The sequence below is a fragment of the Acinonyx jubatus genome, chromosome A3 (genome assembly GCF_027475565.1).
Source record: "Acinonyx jubatus isolate Ajub_Pintada_27869175 chromosome A3, VMU_Ajub_asm_v1.0, whole genome shotgun sequence".
NCBI classification, from domain to species: domain Eukaryota; kingdom Metazoa; phylum Chordata; class Mammalia; order Carnivora; family Felidae; genus Acinonyx; species Acinonyx jubatus.
In genome coordinates, this window is record NC_069388.1 from 25443656 (window position 1) to 25466886 (window position 23231).

Genomic DNA, 23231 nt, shown 5'->3' on the forward strand with positions numbered 1-23231 from the left:
ATTCCTGGGATAAGCCTCACTTGGTCATGATGTGTTATCCTTTTCATATGTTGCTGGATTTAATTTGCTAGTGTTTTATTGGTGGCATTTGCATCTGTATTCATAAGAGATATTGGCCTATAGTTTTATTTTCTTGTGATGTCCTTGTCTGGTTAGGTTATCAAGGTAACAGGGGCCTCATAGAAAACTCTTTGGCAAGAATTCTTGAAGAATTGACATTAATTCTTCTTTAATTATTTGGTAGAGTTCACCAGTAAAGTCATCTGTACCTGGGCTTTTCTTTGTGGGAAGTTTTATTACTAGTTCGATCTCTTGTGATATTCAAGTTTTCTATTTCTTTAAATTTTCTATTTCATTTTGAGCCCATTCTGGTAGTTCATATCTAAGAATTTATCCATTTTCTATCATTTTTTGATAATGAAAAATTAAAAACTGTTCTAATGTCTGACAATAAGTTAAATAAATGATTGTACCTCTATACAGTGAAATATTACTTCATCATTAGAAAGTCTGATTTTCAAGAATGTTTGATAATATAGAAAATTCTAGTTACATACAGTATAATCCCAATTTGTTTAAACTATATCATTATAACACTAAGTGCAGATGGTCGGGAGCACAGAGTCTGGAGTCAGACTTGAGTTTACGCCCAGGTCCAACACTGGCAGTTGTGTGAACTTAGGTCCCTCCAGCTCCACAGTTTTATCTTTCTCATCTGAAAAGTAACATCTCTCTCCCAGAGCAATTATGGAGAATCAGTGAGAGAACACATAAAAGCACTTATCACAATTCTTGAAACACATTAAGCAGTAAATAAATGACACGCATTGTTGTTAATATAACGATTATATTAACATTACAGATTCCTCATATAGTGAACCCATGGGTGACTTACTCCCAACAGATTTGAATGCAGTGACATTTTCTTCTTACTAAAACCAGACTAGACATAATATCTTTGTGCAGAGATTCAAAAAGCACCTAAGACTGCAAGATGGCTATCAGAACTGCAAATGCATACAACCCTTTAATCTAGAAATCCCACTTCCAGGAATTTATCCTTCAGGCATATTTTTCACACATATGAAACAACATTCACTCTTCACTTTTGTTAAGAACAAAAGATTGAAAACAACCTCAATTTCCCTTCAAAGGGAATTATATCAATAACATGTCCTAGGGTTTACTACACAGCTATAAAGAATAATGTACTCATATGCAAAGATCTCCAAGATATATTATGGAATAAGAAAAACAAGGTGAGCACCAGTGTGTATGACATGCTACCTTCATGTAAAAACAAGGAGAGAACTTTACACATTTCTGTTTGCATAAATAAACACTGGAAGAATAACCAAAAATCAGCAGAAGTGGAACAAGAAGTTTTTCTTGGTTTTGGGCAGCGGGGAATAGGTGTAGGACTAAAAGTCCTTACTACAGGCCTTTTGCCACCCTGAGTTTTTAAAATCTTCGCTAGTGTATAACATACATATAGAAAAGTGTACATATCATAAATGTAACGAATAAACTTTCACAAACTGAACACAGCTGTATGACCAGACCCAGATTATGAAACAGAACATTGTCCATCCACCAGAAGTCCCCCTCATGGCTCCTTCAGACCAATCCATGCCCGCACAAAGATAATCACTTCTAATAGGGTATGTTTGTTTTGTCTGTTTTCATACTTTATATAGATCGAACTATAAAACTTACAATATATACTCTTTCATGTATGACTTCTTTAACCTACTTTGTTCAAATAATTACCCATTTTGTAATGAATAGTTGCAAACCATCCATTTCTAATGCTGGGTATTATTCTATATGGTGTGTATAGCACAATTTATATTTCAGTCTACACTGATGGGCATTTGGGTTGTTTCAAATGCAGAGTTATTGCAAATGGTAATTATATCAATGTTCTTATTCATTATCTTTTAGAGCACAGGCTTCTCTTGGATATAAACCTAGCAGTGGAATTGCTGGATCATAGTGCAGACACATATTCAGTTCTAGTGGAAACTACCAAACAGTTCCCCAAAGTGATTACACCAATCTACACTCCTGCCAGCAATGGAAATTCCAGTTGATCTACATCCTTGCCAACATTTGGTATTGCCTGTCTTTTTAGTTTTAGTCATCCTGGTAGGTATGTCGTGGTATCACATTGTGGTTTTAATTTGCATTTTCTTGATAACTAAGGAAAAGGTTCTCAGCTTCATTAGTATTAGGGAAATATCAAGTGATTTTTGACTATGTAAATATATTACCTACTCAAGAAAATACATAAACATTTTCATTATCTTAAAACGAATTCATGAGTCCAGGGCCTTCATCGCAAAGATTAAAGCCCATAGAAGTGGTGTGTGTGTGTGTGTGTGTGTGTGTACATGTGCATGTGTATGCAGGTGTGTATACTTGTGTTTGACTGGTTAATGGTGACTTCTGGCTAACAAAAATGTCTCCACATCAACCAGACAACATTGAACAAGAAACATGAAAGACTCAGAATCTCAGGAAGAGAGCCATGGCCCCAGATCATTAGTGGGGTTCAGATTCCCCCAGAGTCTTCCTACCTCCTTCTCCTTCAAGGGGATGTAGTGTGGAAGGTTGATCTGGACCCGTTCAGGAATTAAGAACTGGAACTTGCTTGTTCCATTGGGTTGAAGTGGACACTTGTCACTGAATGTGCAATAATCTTTGATGTCCCAGATCTAGGCACAAAATGTGGGTTAGTGGCCCAGCATCCCTTGACACCAACACCAGCTCACACTGTGGGCCCCTCCCAAACTACTTGTCTTCACTCTGAGGTGTGAGTGGGGCAGTTCTCACTCACACCTCTGAGATACCCAGACACTCGGGTCAGAAGGGGTCCAAGGGAACTTGTAAGCCAGACCTATTAGCTGGCAGGCACAGAGGGTGTGACTGGCCCAAGGACAAGACATTCTTGCCCCATGGCTCACCATAAATTATGAAGTTGGCTGCTGAGACCCCTGTTCATAGAGAGATGCATAGCTGGGGGGTGAGGGAGTTGTAGGAAGAGAACGATGGAATAGGGGACCCACCGGGAGAGGCTTCTTGGAGGGCCTTTTGGAACCACGTCCTCACTCATTTCCTGGGCACACCAGAGCAGAAGAGGACTTTTACTGCCCACTGTTTTACAAATGAAACCAGTACCCAGAGGGAGAAGAGACTAGGCTAGCGCCACATTTAGCAAAGAGGTGGCCGGAGCTTGGCTGACGCCGCCCCCTCAATCTCAAGCCAGTTCCTCCTCACCTTGATGTATCCTTTACAATCCCCTGTGACGAGGATCAAGTCTTTTTCATCAGTGGCCATGGCGCCCACAACCACATCCCCCTTGTCTTCGAAGTCCACAGGGAACTTCCCGAGCAGACCTCCGCCTCCATGGATGGACCAGGCATAGATGTGGCCATCCACGCAGCTGCTCAGCAGGGTGGCTATGTGTGGCAGGCGAGGCCTGGTCTGCAGGAAGATGATCTGTGCGAGAGAGGTGGGCCAGCTCAGCAGTGCTGTGAGCCGGGACTCACCCTGGCCACTGTTACACGGTGCTGAGGGGCTCAGGCAAGTCACCCGGCCCCTGCTCCCCCAATTTCCTAGATGCCCAGTGAGGATGGTGATGATCCACCACTCTTCCTACGTAGCTGGTAACGAATATTGGCTGCACTATGAGCTCCTTGAGGGGAGGAATTGGTGTCTTTTTTGTTCACTCTTTTATCTTTAGCAACTACAGTCGTGTCTGACACATGCTACATGGTCAATGAAGATTTGTTGAATAAAGACATGCAAATCTGATGCACCCCAAGACTCAAAGAAGAGTTTCTAAGACCTGTAACTCCACTCAAAGCGATCTGAAGAACACACTCGTTCTCCTTCATATACGTCTATGGTAAGATGCCATATTTTCCAGCCAACTGCCAAGAAAGCATCTTAACCAAATTCTCACTCAAGTCTTGTTGTGATCATGCCTTTTGTTAATTCCCCCCTCTGCTCACTTTCACCTTACATGTCACTCTGTGGCCCAGGCAGGGGTGATGGGGGCGGACAGCTAGCATGCATGGCTGGCATGAGAAGAGAGCTGCTCTCCTGGCCCCCATCCTACGTGAGGCAGAGAGCACAGGCGGTAGAGTGAATCAGACCAGACGGGGGAAATTGGAGGCTATATCAGAATTCCTGCTATATCAGAAATTACAGTGTGGTGGCTTATGTGTCCCCAAAACATGCCACCGACAGCAAAAATTCTGAAATATCCTGATTGTCACACATGTCCAAAACAAAATGCTTAACCTACTTCCTGTTGGCCCAAATGCCAGGGTCACAGAACCAGGAGTCCCTAAACCAAAGACAAAGGACAAGCATTTCCCCCATTTTATGCAAGTGTACTTGCACACAGTACAAAACGTGGATGGCACAAATGAGAAGAAACTTAAATCACTCACAAAATGCCAATATCCAGAAATAATCACCATGAAGATTTTAATGCAATGTCTCTTTTTTTAATGTTTTTATTTGATTTTTTTGAGAGAGGGAGAGAGAGAGCATGAGTGGGGAAGAGGCAGAGAGAGAGGGAAACACAGAATCCGAAGCAGGCCCCAGCCTCTGAGCTGTCAGCACAGAGCTCGACGTGGGGCTTGAACTCACGGATGGTGCGATCATGACCTGAGCCTAAGTTGGACCCTTCACTGACTGAGCCACCCAGGCGCCCCTAATGCATCGTCTGTGAAGACTTTCATTATATTTTTTAATTATTAAATATACATGCAAGAATAGACGAAAATACCAATGGAAGAAGAGAGATCCCAGAAATAGACTATAGAAGACTCTAATATTATATAAGAATGATAGAATTTCAAGCCAGTGGAGAAAAGATAAACTACGCAATAAATGGCATTTGAACAACTGGCTATCAATTTAGAAAAACATTTTTAGATTCATATATCACACCATACACAAAACTACTTAGATGGGACAAGAAGATGACTAAATAAATATATAATTATAAATGTCTAGAAGAAAATATAACAAATTTTTCTGTGATCTTGGGATAAACAATGCCTTTCTCTCTTGTCACAAAGGAAAATAACAAAGATGGCTAGATAAAGACTAAAACCTCAGTGTGATATCACAAAGACAGATGAGGTGAAAATATCTGCAATACACAACAGCAAAGGATTCACTTTCCAAAGCACATCTAAGGAGCTCTAATAAATTAATGCAAAAAAGAATAGACAAGGAATATAAATGGATGTTTAATTCATGGAAGAAATACAAATGTCTAACAAACATATAGAAAGCTCAATATTATGAATAATCAAAAGAACTTTTTAATTTCCACCTGCCAGACTGGCAGGAATTAAGGAAAGGCTAATATCCATTCCTGGCTTAGTGTAAGAACAAAGGCAGACTCACACACTGTTGGAGGGAAGTCTTCTTGGAGAGCAAAATGGCTTCGTCCATTGAAATGTAAACTGTGCTCACTTGGTGAGCCATCAATCATACTTATGGAAAATCTAGCATAACTGCACAGATAAATCTATAAGGATTTCAATCACACCTTTGTTTATAATAGCAAAAAACTAGGAACACCTTAAATGTCTAATCAACTGGGCATTCATTACATAAATTATAGTGAATCCAAAGAAATATACCGCAGCCAGGGGTAGATTTACCAGTGAAGTTTATAAAGCTTAAGGCAAAGTTCAAGGTCAAGTTCAAGGCCCTTCCAAGGTCCTGGGAAGAATTAGCAACTTGTGGAGACTTATAATTGTCAGCTGTAAGTTTTAAAATTTATTGTCCTTTCTCATCCAGATGGCTAACAGACACATGAAAAAAATGTTCAACATCACTCATCATCAGGGAAATACAAATCAAAACCAGTGAGATACCACCTCACACCTAATGGCTAAAATTAACTCAGGCAACAACAGATGTTGACGAACCACTAGATTTTTTTAAGGTATTTGTGTTTTTGTTAATGTTTATTTTTGAGAGAGAGAGAGAGAGAAACAGAGCACGAGTGGGGGAGGGGCAGAAACAGAGGGAGACACAGAATCTGAAGTAGGCTCCAGGCTGTGAGCTGTCAGCACAGAGCCCCATGTGCGGCTCGAACTCACAAGCCGTGAGATCATGACCTGAGCTGAAGTTGGACTCTTAATCAACTGAGCAACCCAGGTGCCCCATGAATTGCTAAATTCTATTCTTGAAATCATTATTATAATATATGTTAACTAACTTAGATTCAAAGAAAGAAAGAAAGAAAAATTTCTAAATAAAATGTAACCACATTGATCTCTATATCAAGAAATAATAATAATAACAACAACAACAACAATAGTTCTAGGAATAATTTTTAAAAAAGTATCTCCTCTGAAATACTTTACATACACAAATCTATAAATGACTAAATGATGTAAATATTTCAGAGTTTCATGAACTTGAGAGTAAATTTTAAAAATCTTATCACAGCTCCCTGCTGCTGTATTTCCAGACTGGAGGAGGGAGGACATAGGGTAAAGAAGGAAATAAAAAGTATTCAAAGTGTGGCCTCTCAAAAAAAGAAAATTTGTCATTTCTTTTCTCATTTTAAGTAAATTTTCACTTTTGTATCTCATTTTTTATTCATAATTTTGTGTTATTTTCCATAAATGTGCCAACCAAATTGTGTAAGTTTTAGGCTCAAAAAAGCATAGATTGGCCTTCTCTATGAAGCCATTAACAAGAATGAAGTAGATGGATTTATATGTATTGACAGCAAAGGTTGTCCGCTCTACATTGTTAGATTAAAAAAAAAAAAAAAAAAAATCCAACAGCTGAACTACAGTCTCAAATGCTCCCAGTCTTGTTTAAGAAAAACAAAACCAGGGGGCGCTGTTTGGCTCAGTCGGTTAAGCGTTCAACTCTTGATTTCAGCTCAGGTCATGATCTCGCGGTTCGTGGGTTCGAGCCCCAGATCGGGCTCTACGCTGACAATGTGGAGTCTGCTTGGGATTATGTTTCCCCCTTTCTCTGCCCATCCCCCGCTTGTACTATACCTCTGTGTGTGTGTGTGTGTGTGTGTGTGTGTGTGTGTGTGTATCTATAGCAGGATAGATCTATCAATAGATCGAGATATAGGCATATAAAAATAAATCTTGGAGTGCTTGGGTGGCTCAGTTAAGTGTCCAACTTCGGCTCAGGTCACAATCTCACAGTTTGTTTGAGCTCTGTGTCAGGCTCTCTGCTGACAGCTTCTGACAGCTCAGAGCCTGGGGCCTATTTCAGATTCTGTGTTTCCCTCTCTCTCTCTGCCCCTTCCCTGCTTGTGCACACTCTCTCTAAATAAATAAATACAATAAATAAATAAACATTTTTTAAAAATCTCAAAGATGCACACTTAATTTTTTTATCATTGTCATTATCACTGTTAAAGTAAATTTTGTCATACTCTAGATCAAGTATTCTCTTAAAATGTGACTCCTCATAGCTACACAGGATTCACCAAAATGATGTGCCACAAAGATCTCCCGTTTCTGAACTGGGGAAAACTGAAGCTTCCTTCCCAATCGTTTCTGCACCAGCCCTGGGACAGCTTGAATGGGCAGGCTGAAGGTGCGTGATGGGGAGGGACCTTTGCAGGCTCAGAGAGGGCTGTGGGCCTGCGAAAGCACACAGTCGGGGCTGTGCGGCCAGTGATCAGGAGTGGGCACAGTGAAGAGGGGCACAGTAGGATACCCCACCCTGGACAGGATGGAGCGGGATCCGTGTGGTTGGAAGGCAGGTAACCAACACTATACCTTTTGCACTCTGCACCTGGCCCCTGAAGCCTCAAAGATAGTCTCCTGCCCACTTTGGAAAGAGCTTCCAGACTGAGGTTGGACATTCCAGTCTCACTCCATCCAGTGGTCTCAGACAGTTCTCAAGTGCAGGGGGACTAAAGGTCTGCCCGGAGACCCCCTTCAGAAGAAGCTGAAGCTACCCATGTCTTTCAGAGGGATTTGCCACTCCCCACCTATCTGGTCCTTTACCACTAAGGAAAGGGCCAAGGACTGGGGTTCATCCACAGATGGTAAGAGACACGGCTGTGCCTGGATCTATTTCCTGTCTCCTTCCACGTGCCCTTATCTGCCATACCCCACAGTCTTCGGACATGGCCAGACAGAAACAGTGGCAAAGGAGACCTGACAGGTAAGATTCCCCCAGGAGTCCTTGCCCCAGTCCACCCTCTCTCTCATCCACTAAGGAAAGGCTGGGACTGAGGGTGACCTAGGAGCTCCGGACCCTCTCCAGGACAGCATCCTGAGAAGTTCCACGGTCTACCACCCAGTAACCCAGAGGGAAAGGACTTTGCTGCTTAGGAAACAATGGGGGTGGAAGACAGAGTATTTGGAAGCCAGGAAGGAGAGTCAGCATCAGGAAACAATAGATGCTGGCGAGGACGTGGAGAAATGGGAAGCCTCTTGCACTGTTGGTGAGAATGCAAACTGGTGCAGCCGCTCTGGAAAACAGTGTGGAGATTCCTCAAAAACTTAAAAATAGAACTACCCTACGACCCAGGAATAGCACTACTAGGAATTTACCCAAGGGATACACGAGTGCTGATGCATAAGGACACTTGTACCCCAATGTTTATAGCAGTACTTTCAACAATAGCCAAATTATGGAAAGAGCCTAAATGTCCATCAACTGACGAATGGATAAAGAAGATGTGGTTTATATATACAATGGAACACTCCTTGACAATGAGAAAGAATGAAATCATGCCATTTGTAGCAACATGGATACAACTGGAAGGTATTATGCTAAGTGAAGTAAGTCAGTCAGAGAAAGACAGATATCATATGTTTTCACTCATATGTGGATCTTGAGAAACTTAACAGAAGACCATGGGGAAAGGGAAGGGGAAAAAATAGTTACAAACAGAGAGGGAGGGAGGCAAACCATAAGAGCCTCTTAAATACAGAGAACAAACTGAGGGTTGAAGGGGGTTAGGGGAGAGGGGAAAATGGGCGATGGGTATTGAGAAGAAGGGCACTTGTTGGATGAGTACTGGGTGTTGTATGTAAATGATAAACCATGGGAATCTACCCCAAAAACCAAGAGCACACTTTACACTCTGTACATTAGCCAATTTTACAATAAATTATATTAAAAAAAGAAGAAGCAGGCCAGCCTTAGACATGACTGCTAGCCCCCCCCCCCCCACACACACACCAGCCATAGTACCTGGAATTTCACCAATAGACATTCAGTCCTTTGCATATAATCTCCAAAGATCCTGTCAAGATTCATGATACAAATCCTATTACACTCAGATCACCAGGCCAGATTACAAAAAGCCAAGGAATTGCCAACAGTAACAGCACAAATAGTCAAGGATGCAGACTTTGCAAACAAATAGATCTGGAATCAGGCCTTGGCTCAGCCGTTTTCTGACAGGAGAATCTTGGGCAGGTCACTTCACCTCATTGAGCCCCAGTCTCTTTATCCACAAAATGGAAATAATAATAGTACATACCCACCAGGGCTGTTTGAGAGAGAGAAAAATAATTCATGTAAATGTTGAAGCTCACATCTAGCAGATACTAAGAGCTCAATAAGTATTAACTACTCTGATATTATTAATAGGCTGGAGTATAACACAATGTATCAAAAGCTTCCTAAGAGTGCATTTCTAATCCTGGGAAACAGACAAGAGAGCTAACAAATTTGTGTACAAAGATGTCCATGGCAACGTGAGCTATAAAGGCAAAACCTAGCAATCTAACCTTCTACCAGTGAGAGCAGGCCGGCTGGATAGGTACCACCTACACCAAAATACCACGTGGCTGCGAAGAGAGGGGCCGTGGCCTCCCAACCACTGGCAGGGAGAGATGCCATGAGGTGTTGGGTGAAAAAGAGCAAATGGCAGAGTAGTGTATGTATAATCTGATGCTATTTGGTGAAAAAATATTTAGAGGTACATATACACATTCGTACATGTATATACTTGCGTATGCACAGAAAAATGTCCACAAGGCTACAACACACCTTAACACTAGTTACCCCTGGAGACGGAGGAAGAAGGTAAGTCATTCTGTTACTTTAGACACCCCTATAAGGCTTGAATTTTTCATTTAAAAAAAATTTTTTTTAACGTTTATTTATTTTTGAGACAGAGAGAGACACAGCATGAACGGGGGAAGGTCAGAGAGAGAGGGAGACACAGAATCTGAAACAGGCTCCAGGCTCTGAGCCATCAGCACAGAGCCCGACATGGGGCTTGAACTCACGAACCGCGAGATCATGACCTGAGCCGAAGTCGGACGCTTAACCGACTGAGCCACCCAGGCGCCCCTTGAATTTTTCATTTTAAATGAAGGACATGTACCACTTCCTAATTAGAGAGAGAGAAGCGCTCTTTCTTGAACATTCCAAATAAGCTCTTCTGTGAGGGCCTTTGTGCCTGCTGCTGCCTCTGCCAGGGTCACCATCCTTCCAAGTGACAGCAGGCTTCAAGCTCTGTGAAAATGTCCCCTCCTCTGTGAAGCCTTCCCTGATCCCCCTACTATGTAAATAGCTATGCCCTCTCTACCTCCCATGCCACCCCCTACCCTCGCCTTGGTTTTCTGGGTTCTCTGCTGCACTTGCTCACCCTGTGACCTACCATTTATTTTACTAGCTAGTTAATCGTCTGTCTCACCCCACTACAATGTCAGTTCCATGAGGGCACAGGTTTTTGTTTCTGTTGTTATTCACTGCTGCCTGCCCAGGGCCTGGCACATGGAAAACACTCAATGAATAACCGTCTGGGCCCTGATGGGACCAGGTCACAGTCAAAGGTTGGGCTTTGAGTCATCTACTTCGGTCAGACTCAGAGGCTGAAAGGGATGGGGTCTTTTGAGCAACCCTGGTTCCAGGAATCCACCCTTTCAATGCACTCGCACAAGCGCATAGGGGCATCTGCACAAGGATTTTCCGTGCAGAGCTGCTCAAAGTTAAAAACTGGAACCAACCTACATGTCTATCAAGAGAAGGCTGGCTTAAGAGTCTGTGATACATGCAAATTATGGGGCACTATGCAACTGTTACCAAAAAAAAAAAAAAAGATAAGTTAACAAAAGAATAAGCTGGATCTAAATTACTGATACAGAAACATATCCATGGCATGTAGTTAAATTTTTAAAAAGCAAATGGCAGGACATAGCTATAATTTTACATCACTGGTCTAAAAATAAAAAGGATGTGAGCATGTAGACAAATTTAACACTGAAGAAGAAGGAAAAAAAAAGAGGAAGGCTAAACCAATCTACCAATTCGAGCGGTGACTAGGGCTGCTACTATTGGGTACTGTGCGGCTGCTGCCTCTTTTTTTTTTTTTTTTTTTTTTTTTTTAACCAACTAGAATCGCTACTTTTAAAAGGTTTTTTAAAAAAAGGTTTTTGAAAAGTAATCTCTACACCCAACGTGGGGCTCGAACTCACAACCCCAAGATCACGAGTCGCATGCTCTAAGCCAGCCAGGCGCCCCTAAGGCACTTTTTTAAAAGAGGGGAAAGCACATTTGCAACGTGGAGGAGAGACTGTCCAGCTGCTCGCAGCTCTCCACTCCGCCACCGCAGGACCCAGCCCTGCCGGCACTGCCCCCCTATTCCCAAGTCCCTGGCGCCCTGGAGCTGGGGAAGGGGACGGTGCTGCCACACCTTAACACAACAATGATTTGGGTTTTCACTGGGCCCCTGGTAGGGTCTTAGGAAACCCGGAGAGCCTCCAAATTACCTTATGTTTGCACATCAAAGCTAGAAGGGGCCTGAGTGGTCACTTCATCTAGTGGTGACGGCACAGTGAGGGGCGTCCAGGGTCAGAAGGGGGAAAGGTGCAGGAGGAAGGAAGAAGAACAAAGATGACCCAAGCCCCACTCACATATTGTACGAAACACCCTCCCAGAGCACAGGAGGACATTTTAACAGTGGCTTCTGGCAATGCTGCTTCTCCTACATCCCAGGCCATCCCACCAACCGGGCGCGGGGGGGGACCCTGCACCCTCCTCCACGCGTATACTCAAGGAGCCTCCCCCAGACACAGTGGCCCTGAAGCCAGAGTCCTGAGTGGTACCTTCACCTCCACCATGCCTCTCCAGGTCCCGGGGAGAACCAGGTTGGCCCCTTAGGCTCATAGGCCCTCCCCTTCCAACCCATCCTGATTGATCCCAGACCCACCCACCCCCCAACCGCAGCTCGTACCCCAGACCCTGCCTGAGCGTGGCCCACCTTCTCCACCGATGCATTGGATTGCAGCAGAACCTTCTTCTGGAACTCCCCTCCTCTCCTTTGAGCATCTCTGAGAACTGACTGTCTGCCATAGGGTATTCTAAACAGCTTAGGGCTTTCAGCACTGAGAGGTTTCTGGAAAGCAAAATGGGCCTCCTAGGTCATCATGGGGGCGGCGGGGGTGGCGGGGGGGAGACCAGAGGCAGATGCTGAAAGAACAAGCACCCCAGCCCCCCGTCAGTAAACACACCGACCTGTGAAAGGGACAGCCAGGTGTCTAATGGATCCTGCAATAAAGACACGCCCATGCTGGGGAGTCTCCATTTTGAGTAACCAGGAGCTTCCTCTGTCGGGGCAGAGACTTCAGTCTGCCCTTGGGGAAACCCTCTCCTTGTCCTGGAAGAGATACCCTGGCCAAAGGGGAGGACTGGGGAGCACATACTCATGGTTCTGGAAAGTGTGCGTGCGGTGGCGCAACCCTGACACTCCAGAGGTGGTCCGAGCGTCCCTGTAGGAACGCACAGTGCGTGAGTCTTACAGCAGAACGGGCCACGTGGGATCTAGGTCTGCACTGCTTACGCCGGACAGGCATCGCGTGGAGCCTGTCTCGAAGGTGGAGCTTCTCTCTCAAGCCTCAGTTCCCAGGAACAGGAATCGGACTTCAATCGCTGAAGTATTCTGACCCCAGACCCACACGAGAGATACCGTATCCACCACTGAGAGTCGGAGGCCAAACCACCCTGCTCTATCTCCTTACTCCCCCAAAATGAGAGCATCAGTCGAGCCTGGGAGGGTGAATCCTGGAGCAGAGAGGAGGGCCCAGTCTCCTCTGCCTCTGCTGAGTCTGCCTCTGCTGAGGCCTCAGGCCTCTGGAGCTTGGTCTCCAGGGAGATGAGGCTTGGGCGGGGAGGCTGGCGGGCCCCAGTGGCTCATCTCTGCAGGACACACACGCTGGAGGACCGAGAAAGTAGCCCAGGATCGAGCCTGTGACTCTAGGTTCCCTGGATTGTCTTCCCTCCAGGTCCTGCCCCCAAGCTTGTAGACGCTGGGGTCCGGTATTGGCCATGCTCTGGGAAGGGACCGTGCCCAGCCTGGAGGCAGCAGAGGGCGATGGATGAAGTGAACCTAACCAGGGAGGTGGCCCGCCTGGCTGCAGTGCTCAGGAGCCGAGGGACCTAAGGGGGCTCTGGAAAAAGTGCCTCCGTATAAGAAAACACACACACAGCGAAGCCACCTGGTTCGGCTCCCGCTCCTACCTGCAGGGCCACGGGCCTCTCTGGCTCCCTGTCTCTGGGGCGTTTCATCACTGGGGGAGCTGACATCACGTTCCGCCGTAGGTGGGCGTTGGCCGCAGTCTTGGCCCTGGGGTCCAGGGGCTGTGTGGGGGCTTTGTGTGCCCACTTCTTGGGCTCCGCATAGGTCCTGCTGGACCTGAAACCCTCTGCCGGGGAGTTGTCCACTTCTTGGATCTGTGCCAGGGAGACAACCGCCCTTGGGGCGCTGCAGTGTCCCAGAGGGCAATGCAGGGCTTCCTGGGCCTAATGCTAACACCACAGGGCCCTCCAGGCACCCCAGGGCTTGCTCCCTAGAAACCGAGTACCCTTAGGAGCATCAAACCAGAGCTATAACCCTGTCCCTGGGCCAACCGCGAACGCCCTGAGTACCCACAGGCAGGAGACTGCTCCCGTGAGGGACTCAGTCTCCCCATCTGTAAAATGGACAGTGGATTCCAAACATTTTGGAGGGCTTTTTTAATCTTAAGGGAAGCTCCAAAATGTAAAATAGATAAAAAGCTGAACTGCTTTAGGAGCCACTGCAGTAGCCTCAGAGAATTTCTCCATGGCATGTTTGGAAAATTATTGGATGAGGTGACCCCAAAGTCCCCTTGTAGCTTTAATCTGCAAAGATAGGGTAATTCTGAGATGGTGTGGGTTTCCTAAGTCCCTACCATGAGCCCGGTGAGCCCAGAGTGGTAATGCGTTATAGTGATGGGTAAGATGTGGGCCGCCTTCAAGAAGAGAGTCATCTACTAGACAGAACAGGACCAGCAGTCCACAGGCTCTGCAGTCAGACTACCTGGGTGCAGACCTATCCCTTCTTGGCTGTGCAACCTCAGCCAAGATGCTTAACCTCTCTGTGCCTCACTTTCCTTGTCTGTCAAATGAGGATAATTATAGAAACTAGCACCCACTTACCCAGCTCCCAACCTCCTCCAAAAGAAGTCATCCCATCCCTTCTCCTTCCTGGGGGTCCTTCCTAACCCCCGGGCCCTACAGCTGACTCGGGCCCACCGCTGAGAGAGAGTGGGGGGTGCCCCCTGTTGACCATACCTTCTTGGGCAGCAAAGGCAAGGGGCTCTTAGAGGCGTTGAAATTGAGGATGGGCTTGAACAGGTTGGCGTTCCAGAGGAGGACGTCCCCGTTGTAGGAGGAGGTCCCGAGGAACTGGTTCTGGTACTTGGCCATGCTCAGGACATCTTCCTTGTGGAAGTTCTGCCAGTGGTGGCACCGAAGCATCGGCTTGGTCTCGTGGAGCCTGCACACAGGGCCAGAGGCGGGAGGGCAGAGCGCTCGGCCTTAGTGCCGCACCGGGTCGGGGGATCACCGAGGCCTTTAGATTCCGGGAGGCGACTCAGAAGAGGACACTCAGGTGGAAGCTCTGGCCCGCTGACCTCATTCACTAAGCACCTACCATGTGTCTACTACAAAGGCCCTGTCCTAGGGGCTTGACATCAACCAATCTTACAGATTCATCCCATTCAGACAGCTGAGTAAGGATTAAAGCAGGGAAGCCATGGCCCTGGAAAGGCCCCCTGAAGAGGAAGAGGACTTGCACATTCTGTTCCCTCTGCCTGGAATGTTCCTCCCACCCCAAGTCCCTTGCTGCTTCATTGAGAAGATCCCACTCCACCCACAACAGCTTCAGATGAGCGTTTCCTGACTGCCCCTGAGACTAAATCCAATTTCCCTTCCCTTCCCATAGAAACCTATACTTTTGGGGTGCCTGGGTGGCTCAGTTGGTTAAGCGTCCGACTTCAGCTCAGCTCACGATCTCGCGGTTTGTGAGTTCAAGCCCCACATCAGGCTCTGTGCTGTCGGCAAGGAGCCCGCTTCAGAACCTCTGTTCCCCTCTCTCTGCCCCTCCCCTACTCACTCTGCCTTTCTCTCTCTCAAAAATAAATATTAAAAAAAACCAAACCGGTACTTCTTCCCACCCACAGCACTCAACAGACTTTACCATTATAAATGAAGTTATTTGGTTAGCATCTGCCTCCCTCTAGGAAGATGGGGACACATTCTTGCTTATACCCACCCCCAGCATGTAACACAAAGCCTAGAACACGTTATACTCAAGGAACGATGGACAAACGGGTGGATGAGCAAATGAAGCAAGGGACATTACCCACCATGAATTTCTTGCTTGCCTTCCAAAGCGAGTGAAGCTAGGAATAGGGGAACCCACCCGAAGCAGAGAGAACCGTCAGCCGCCCTTAGCTCCCCCCCCACACCCTTGCCACTCACGTGAAACAAGTGATTCTCTTACTCCATCCTGTCACGTAGAACACCTTGTTCATGTGGACAATCCCGCTAACCTGTTGACGATAAAAGAAAACAGAGCCCTAAGGTGCCTCAGAGAAAATGGCCCTGGGCCCCAAATGTCTTCTTAATCATACCGAGCAAGAAGTCAACCCTCTCCACGATGATAAGAGTTCTCTAGTGATACCACCATACGTTTTTCAGAGCGCTCTCACATCACATGATTTCACTTGATAGACTCGGAGGAGGTAGACAGGGTAGGGATCCATGGCCATTCAACAGGGGGATAACTGGGAAGGTCAAATAACTGATAGGATCTGCACCAGTACTCAGATCCCTGGCTACTTGGCCAAATGCTCCTTCTGAGTTGGTTCAAGGACTTTCGTAAGAGTTAGTAGTGGGCTCAAGTCCCAAAGTGAGACTGCTGGCTTTGCTCCATGCCACACCCACAGACTGTCTTTATAACCCCGTCCCTTTGACCCGGCATTTCCCAGACAGGAGTGAGCATGGGGCTCACCGGGCCCCACTGTTGGAAATGCCATCCAAAGCTCTCATACCTGGGGCGAGGAGTGCCAACAAATTAAAAGAACAAGGGTAGCCAGCCCTCGTAGAATCCTTATTAAGGACAGGCACTGTTCCCTACCTTCACCTTACAGGCAAGAACACAAAGGCTCAGGGAGGCAAGAAGCCAGGCAGTCTATATGCACAGTCTTAAAAAGAGGCATAAAAAGATAGTGCGCCCCCAGGGTCATGAGAGGTACGCTTTGCTTCTCACAAGGCACCCCCCGGGCACCACTGACACACCAGACCGACCTCCAGCTGGTCCGGGTTGGGGAAGGTCAGCAGGCATTCGCCAACGGCATAGTTCCACATCTTTATGGTGCCGTCGCACAAACCCGTAAGCAGGCGCCGCTCTGATTCATCCAGGCACATGGTGGTCAGCTCCACGTGCTGGTCCCCAGTCACACAGAACTCCATCATCCTCCTGCCCGTCGTGATCTCCCACACTGTCACCAAGCTGCTCAGGCAGCCGCTCACTACCTGTGGGGGAGCACACGGCTGGGGCTCCTGGAGAACAGAGTGTCCCCACTCTCAAGGGTGGCCTCCCCCTCTCATGGCTGGGGCCAGCCCAGCCCCCCACTTCCCCGCTATGCACTGAGAAGACAGGCATTCAAGGCGTTCCTGCTGCTGGATAAGCCCCTCTTGAAAACAGGCCTTCCTCTGCTCTGGAGCACAGGCCAGTGCAAACTGGCACAACTCTTTTAGAAGGAATCACATTGGTGAAATCCCCTTTAACTCAGAATCTATCCAGAGAAAATAATCTCTAAATCGGAAAAGATGTTTACTGAAGCATCATTAATGGAGGGGGAAGAAAACAACAGGAAATACACTAACTGCTCCCTAAGAAAGGAAATGCTGAGAACAAAGGATAGTCACTCCACTTCAATGCAACAGTAGCAGGTGAGCCTGTTTCAGACCAACCCTCCTGCTGAGAACAATCTAGAAAAACTGGGGATTTTTTTTTTTTAACTGTTTGAAGGCATCGAAGGGCCCTAAGGTGTGCGGGATGGTGGTGCCGGGAACCAGCCTGAGAGAGAAGTGCAGAGAGGTGAACCAAGGCCTCGTGCAGCCAAAGGCTATCTCTGCAGCAGATACAGCCTGTCCTGCTCAGAGCCCAGGCCAGAAAAGGGGTCCCAGTGGAAGTGGGAAGAGGGCCTGGGAGCCCTTTCTGTCCCCACCCCTCAAAAACCATATGCCGAGTTGTTCTGCTCCACCCAGAGGTCTCTACTCGGGATGAGGGTGCTAGACTTCCCTGGACTTCCCTTCCCTGGACTGGGCTTTCTTGGATAATGACACCCAGGAACAGCACCCCCCTGGGGAACCTCGCAGAGCGGCCCACACCTAGTGTTCCACCTCATACTCCGCGTCCAGAGGCGGCGCGTCCAGAGCTGACCTGCAGCAGTGGCCAGGGGCTCGCAGGCTGGGGGGGAATGAGGTGATCCACTGACCAAGTGGTAGAGCCCCTGCCCCCCTCAGGCCGCCGACCCCTCTTCGGGGTTGCTTCTCACCCCTAAGCAGCTGTCCCACACCACCATCAATGCTATGGTCATTCAACAGGGGGATAACTGGGAATAGGCCACCCCACCACTGTGCTGACCGCTCTCCGGGCACGACGGGAGGTCTGGGTCCTGCCCCGCGTCACCCGGCACTCCTGCCAGCCCGAGAGACGGCCGGCCCCAGCCCGCTCACCTGCTTAAAAATCTTACTGTAGAGGATGGCGCACAGGGGTGTGCTGTAAGTCGAGGTCTTCTCCCCTGCTTTCCCAGGCCCCTTGGTCTCCAAGTAGCCTTTTAGGATCCCAATCTGCAGGTGAGGAGAGGGGCAGGCAACTGGGCACTGGGTTCTGCCCTCAGTGACTGGCCCCAGGGGAACACTTCCAATAAATTGCAACATTAAGACATCCTGACTGTGCGCAGGCCCGAGCCCAGCAAGGCCTCCTGGTTCCTCAGCATGCCTGCCGATACCTCTCACCCCTACTCTGTGGGAGTCCCAACGTCCCTCATAACTTCTAGGAAGCAAAAAGCGTCAATCTGGTGTCTCCTCCTCCGGGGAGCCTTCCCTGACTATGCCCTGCCTCAGGCTAGGCTAAGGACCCTTTCTCTATGCTCCAAGAAGCACCGGGCATAAATCTCCATCACCACACGGAGCATTTTCTGCGGACATTCTCTGCTCTTCTACGGCCTAGGTTCCTTCAGGGATGGGCGGCGTCTGATTAACGTAGTCTCTGCCCCTGGCCTCCCTCCCTGCGCAGCACTCACTGAGTAGGTCGTGCAGACGAGGCTGTCTTCGTTCTCGTGGAAGTAGGCGCTGGTGATGGGGCAGTTGCCCAGGGCAAAGAGCTTCCCACAAAAGGACTGAAGGCATATGTAGTCTTGCATGTCCCACACGCGGATATTCTGGGGGGTGGGAAGCAGGCAGAGGCTGAGAGTGGGCCCTGGGGGACACGGCCGGCCCCTGAGGCCTGGGATGTGAGCAGGGCCAGCCGCGCGCAGTGTAAGCACTTTCCGTACGCGCCCGCTGCACAGATCCCGACCGCGTAACAGAGTTGCCATTCTTACGCTCAGATGAGAAAGTTGGGGCAACGCCCCCCACCCCCCGCCCCGAGGCTTCTTCCCCCCATGGCCTCCCCTCAACGGCTGAGGATGAAGACCAAGCGAGACGGCACGTGCCCCTGCAGACCCTCACAGGCTCCACTCCAGCCGACCTCAGCTAACGCCAGGCAGGACACACAGTGGCTACCAACGTAGTTGCTGAAAAAGCCCACCTGTCTCCAGGGCAGCCCGTCGAGTTCATCGCAAGTGGAGGAGCCGTCCCTAGAGAGGCCCCACGAAGTCCCTCCGGGACACACGTTGCTTGGAGACACCAGCAGTAAGTAGGGAAGGGCAGGGACTGGGACCGACCAGACTCCAGTCCATATCCTGGCTCTGCCCATCACTACTGTGAGGACTGGGGCCCGCCGGCCCCTGCCGCCTGCCCCTCCAGCCTCAGATCCTTCAGCATAGGCCATGACGCCCGGTTCTGGGGGCTGCCGGGAAGATGCCAGACAACAGCCAGTGTGGGCCGCGTTAGGGAGGGTGGCCTGGCTGACCCAAGGGTCCCGCCAATTCTCAGTCTCCTGAGTCCCAGAAGACACAAACTTGTGCCCGGATGGAGGGCACCTGGAGCCGTTGGCCTTCATCCCCACACTGACCAGAACAGCCGGCAGCCCAGCAGATGGGGGGTACTCTGAAGCAATCGATGCGGGGCAGCAAAGGGACAGGCCCTGAGCGAGGGAGCCCCAGGCACTGGAGAAGTTCCAGTCAGGCCCTGAGAGCCAGGGCAGCCGAGAAGGGGTCACTAGGAGAGCTGAGGTGTGAGTCTGGGTCCGGGGGCAGAGGGAGGGCGAGGGAATGGCTCCCACGTATCGCACACCTACTATGCGCCAGACATGACACCGCGGCTTTACCACCAGCTCTTCTCCTCTAACTCCCAACAACCCATCCTGTGGATGAGGGGACGGAGGCTCAGGAAAGGGAAGGGCCTGGACCAGGACCGCAGAGTAAGAAGCCAGGCTGGGCCACACGGGAACCCAGCTCTGGCGGACCGCTCAGAGCGGGCTCAGGCCTCTGGTGGGGGCTCTCGAGACCCATGGCCCCTTCTTGGTGATTCCACCTGGGGCCTCTCCCTCTACGCCCTAGCCTAGGTGTGCAGCCACAGGCAGGGAGGTCACACCATTCCCCTGGGCCCCAGCTGACCGAGCTAGATCAGCATCCCTGGGCCAGCGTCCTTGCCGGGGAACAGGGACCAGCGGGTATAAGAGCCATGCTCCATGAGGGCAGCACCTTGTCCTTGGAGATGCTGAAGAGGATGCTGCTGTTCTTGCTGTTCATGAGGATGTGCGTCACGGAGGTCTGATGCCCCTTCATCAGCCACATGGGCCTTTTTGAGAAGAAGGGGTTCCACAGGCGGATGAGGGGGTCATAGCCGCCAGTCACTGGGGTCAAAAAATGGGTGTTAACCACTGGGGTCCTACGCTGAGAACTTCTCCTGGGACCATGCCTTGGACCCCAGGCAGGTGCAGCAGATGGGGGGGGAGGGGGTGGTCGTGACAGTCCGCCCCCCTGCTGCCCTATCATGCTAAGCAGAGACTGAGTCACCACCCCACCCCAGGTGCCCACAGGTGGGGACCAGAGCAGCAGGAGAGGAACCGGGCCCTGCAAGCCCTCCTCCTCAGCTCTGATAGTCCCCACGCCCCCAGCAGCCTCACTCCAGTTCCACCAGGCCAGCGGCTTCATGCGCCGTGAAGATTACTTACCCACCAAGTTCTTGTCTGGGCAGTAATCAAAGCAAAGAATCCCTTTTCTTAAGTTCAGCACTGAAAACCTACAACAGCAAAGGGGGAAGGCTGCAGGCTGGGAGCCAGGGCCCCGGGGAGTCTCTGAGGCTGGGGTGGAGAGGAGCTGGAGGCAGGGACGCAGGGAGGCCAGGGAGAAGTCATCACCTCTCCCATGAAGGGCAGGAGCAGCCTCAGAGACCCTGTCCAGGGCTCACCCTGCAGCCAAGTCGGGACTGAGCACTGTAGCCAGAGCGACTGCCGCGGGTCTCGTGGAGGAGGCGCCCACCCCTCACCTGTAGGGGAAGCAACCCCAGGGCACGAGCAACAACTCAGTGCTGGGACACATCTACCTCGGTCCAAGGGCAAACCTAACGTGATCCTCGCTCCAACCGTACTGAGACGGGTGTTCCCCCAACCCGTGATAAAAATTTTTAAAAAGAAGGTGATTCCATGGGGCACCTGGGGAGGGCTCAGTTGGTTAAGCATCCGACTCTTGATTTCGGCTCAGGTCGTGATCTCACGGTTCACGAGTTCGAGCCCCGCGTCGGGCTCTGTGCTGACAGTGTGGAGCCGGGAGCCTGCTTCGGATTCTGGGTCTCATTCTCTCTCTGCCCCTCACCCACCCATAGTCTCTCTCTCTCTCTGTCAAAAATAAATAAACACTAAAAATAAATAAATAAATGAAAAAAGAAAAGAAAAGAAGAAAAGAAAAGAAAAGAAAAGAAAAGAAAAGAAAAGAAAAGAAAAGAAAAAGAAGGAGGAGGAGGAGGAGGAGGAGGATATTCCAAGGGCCGAGGGAAGAGACAAAAGCTACCGAGAGCTGTGCCCCTTCCTGCTCTGTGCTGGTTCCTGTTTCGTGTATCACCTGCACCCCTCACATAATCCTAGAAAGCGTCGTCAGCCCTGTACCATATCATGAGGACACAGAAAGCAGAAAGTAAGGAGTTTGCCTAAGGCCACAAGGCTGGCAAGGTGGGGGCATCAGGATTCAGACCCAGAGTGAGTGTGGCAGGAAAGGAAGAGGGCAGCAGGGCTGGATGGGGCTCAGGAGGGCCAGGGTGAGGCAGGCAAGAGTTTCAGGAAGACCAGGCCCCAGAGTACTTTGCATCTGCTATTCCCTCTTACCCATCCATCCCACTCTGCCAGCTCCTTCTACTCAAACTCTCCCTTCTAATGAACTCAACTCAGAGGCCCCCATCGAAAGGTACACCAGCCCTGTAACACAGCACGCCCTCCTTGAACCTGCCCCTCAACTGGTTCCTTTGCCACTCCCCAGGGCTCTAACCTGGTTGCCTGGGGGTCATCCTGCAGCCTCCCTCTCCAGCATTCCCATCATCCAGCTGGGCCCTGAACCCTCATGGCCCACATCCCACCATCGCCCCGGCCTTTGCTTAGTTCAGGCCTCCTTCATTTCTGTGCAGCCTCCCAGTGTGTCTCTTGACCTCTAGTCCTGCTCCCCCTCCAAACCTGCTCTCCTTTCTACTGCCAGAAGGATTCCTCGAAAAATTGAAACTTCAAGAGGAACATAACAAATAAACATATTTCATTTGTTGCCAAACCAGATACATCTCCCTGTGTGCATATACACACAGAGAAACCTTCTGGAAGAACGGTCACTAGAAATTATTTCAGGCTGACTCACTCACTGGTGCAACAAAGATTTGCTGGCTCCTGTGCCCTTCCAGGATTACTGTGGACATAGATGTGATGCCCCTGCCTTCGTGGAGCTTTCCTTCCAGAGAGAAACAGCAGGAGCAAATAAATGAACAGAGACAGGGAGATGGACATTCACAAATCATGGTAAGTCCTGCAGGGAAATAAACAGGTGGCTTTGATAGGTGAGCCGAAGGAGACCAGTCTGCAGATGGCTGCTGGGCAGAGAAGGGACTGGAAGCTCAGAGGGGATGCAGGGAAGAAGGCCATGGCAAGCAGCTCAGGTAGCTTTAATTAGGTGGCGGTGCAGAAGTGAGAGAAGAAGGAGGGGAAGCAGGGGAGACACTGTGGGCCGGTCTACACGCTCGGCTACCTGCTCCCTTGGGCTCCACCAGGGCCCTTCCACTCAGATTCACTGCTGGCTGCAAGCACCTCAAGAACTCAGCTCAGGCTGGCTGCCAGGGAGCCAACCTCTCAGGCCCACACTGCCTCGGAAGCTGAGGCTTTGTCTGTTTTTTTCGAATTAGAAAACAGTTAATTTTTTTTTTAATATGAAATTTACTGTCAAATTGGTTTCCATACAATACCCAGTGCTCATCCCAACAGGTGCCCTCCTCAATGCCCACCCCCCAGCCTCCCCACCCTCCCACCCCCCCATCAACCCTCAGTTTTTAAGAGTCTCTTATGGTTTGCCTCCCTCCCTCTCTTTTTTTTTTCTTCCCCTCCCCCATGGCCTTCTGTTAAGTTTCTCAGGATCCACATAAGAGTGAAAATATATGGTACCTGTCTTTCTCTGTGTGACTTATTTCACTTAGCAGAACCCTCTCCAGTTCCATCCATGTTGCTACAAAAGGCCATATTTCATTCTTTCTCATTGCCACGTAGTATTCCATTGTGTATATAAACCACAATTGCTTTATCC

General features: G+C 49.1%; 1 protein-coding gene across 9 annotated transcripts in view; it reads right to left on the minus strand.

Annotated features, from left to right (window-relative positions):
- EFCAB8 (EF-hand calcium binding domain 8) overlaps positions 1 to 23231 on the minus strand; it is a 76306-nt gene that overhangs the window by 14773 nt on the left and 38302 nt on the right. For 7 of the 9 annotated variants that reach the window (XR_008289146.1, XM_053200074.1, XM_015071896.3 and 4 more), the window contains 11 exons: positions 20636 to 20703; positions 20163 to 20314; positions 18600 to 18737; positions 18031 to 18144; positions 16594 to 16821; positions 15766 to 15836; positions 14575 to 14779; positions 13501 to 13713; positions 12245 to 12379; positions 3280 to 3501; positions 2580 to 2717 (listed from right to left, as the gene is read on the minus strand). Coding sequence is in view for 8 of the 9 variants with exons in the window: in XM_053200074.1 (XP_053056049.1) it covers positions 2580 to 2717; positions 3280 to 3501; positions 12245 to 12379; positions 13501 to 13713; positions 14575 to 14779; positions 15766 to 15836; positions 16594 to 16821; positions 18031 to 18144; positions 18600 to 18737; positions 20163 to 20314; positions 20636 to 20703 (1684 nt within the window). In the remaining variant the exon portion in view is untranslated. The remainder of the gene's footprint in view (positions 1 to 2579; positions 2718 to 3279; positions 3502 to 12244; positions 12380 to 13500; positions 13714 to 14574; positions 14780 to 15765; positions 15837 to 16593; positions 16822 to 18030; positions 18145 to 18599; positions 18738 to 20162; positions 20315 to 20635; positions 20704 to 23231) is intronic. The other 2 variants (XM_053200073.1, XM_053200076.1) reach the window with 2 other exon arrangements.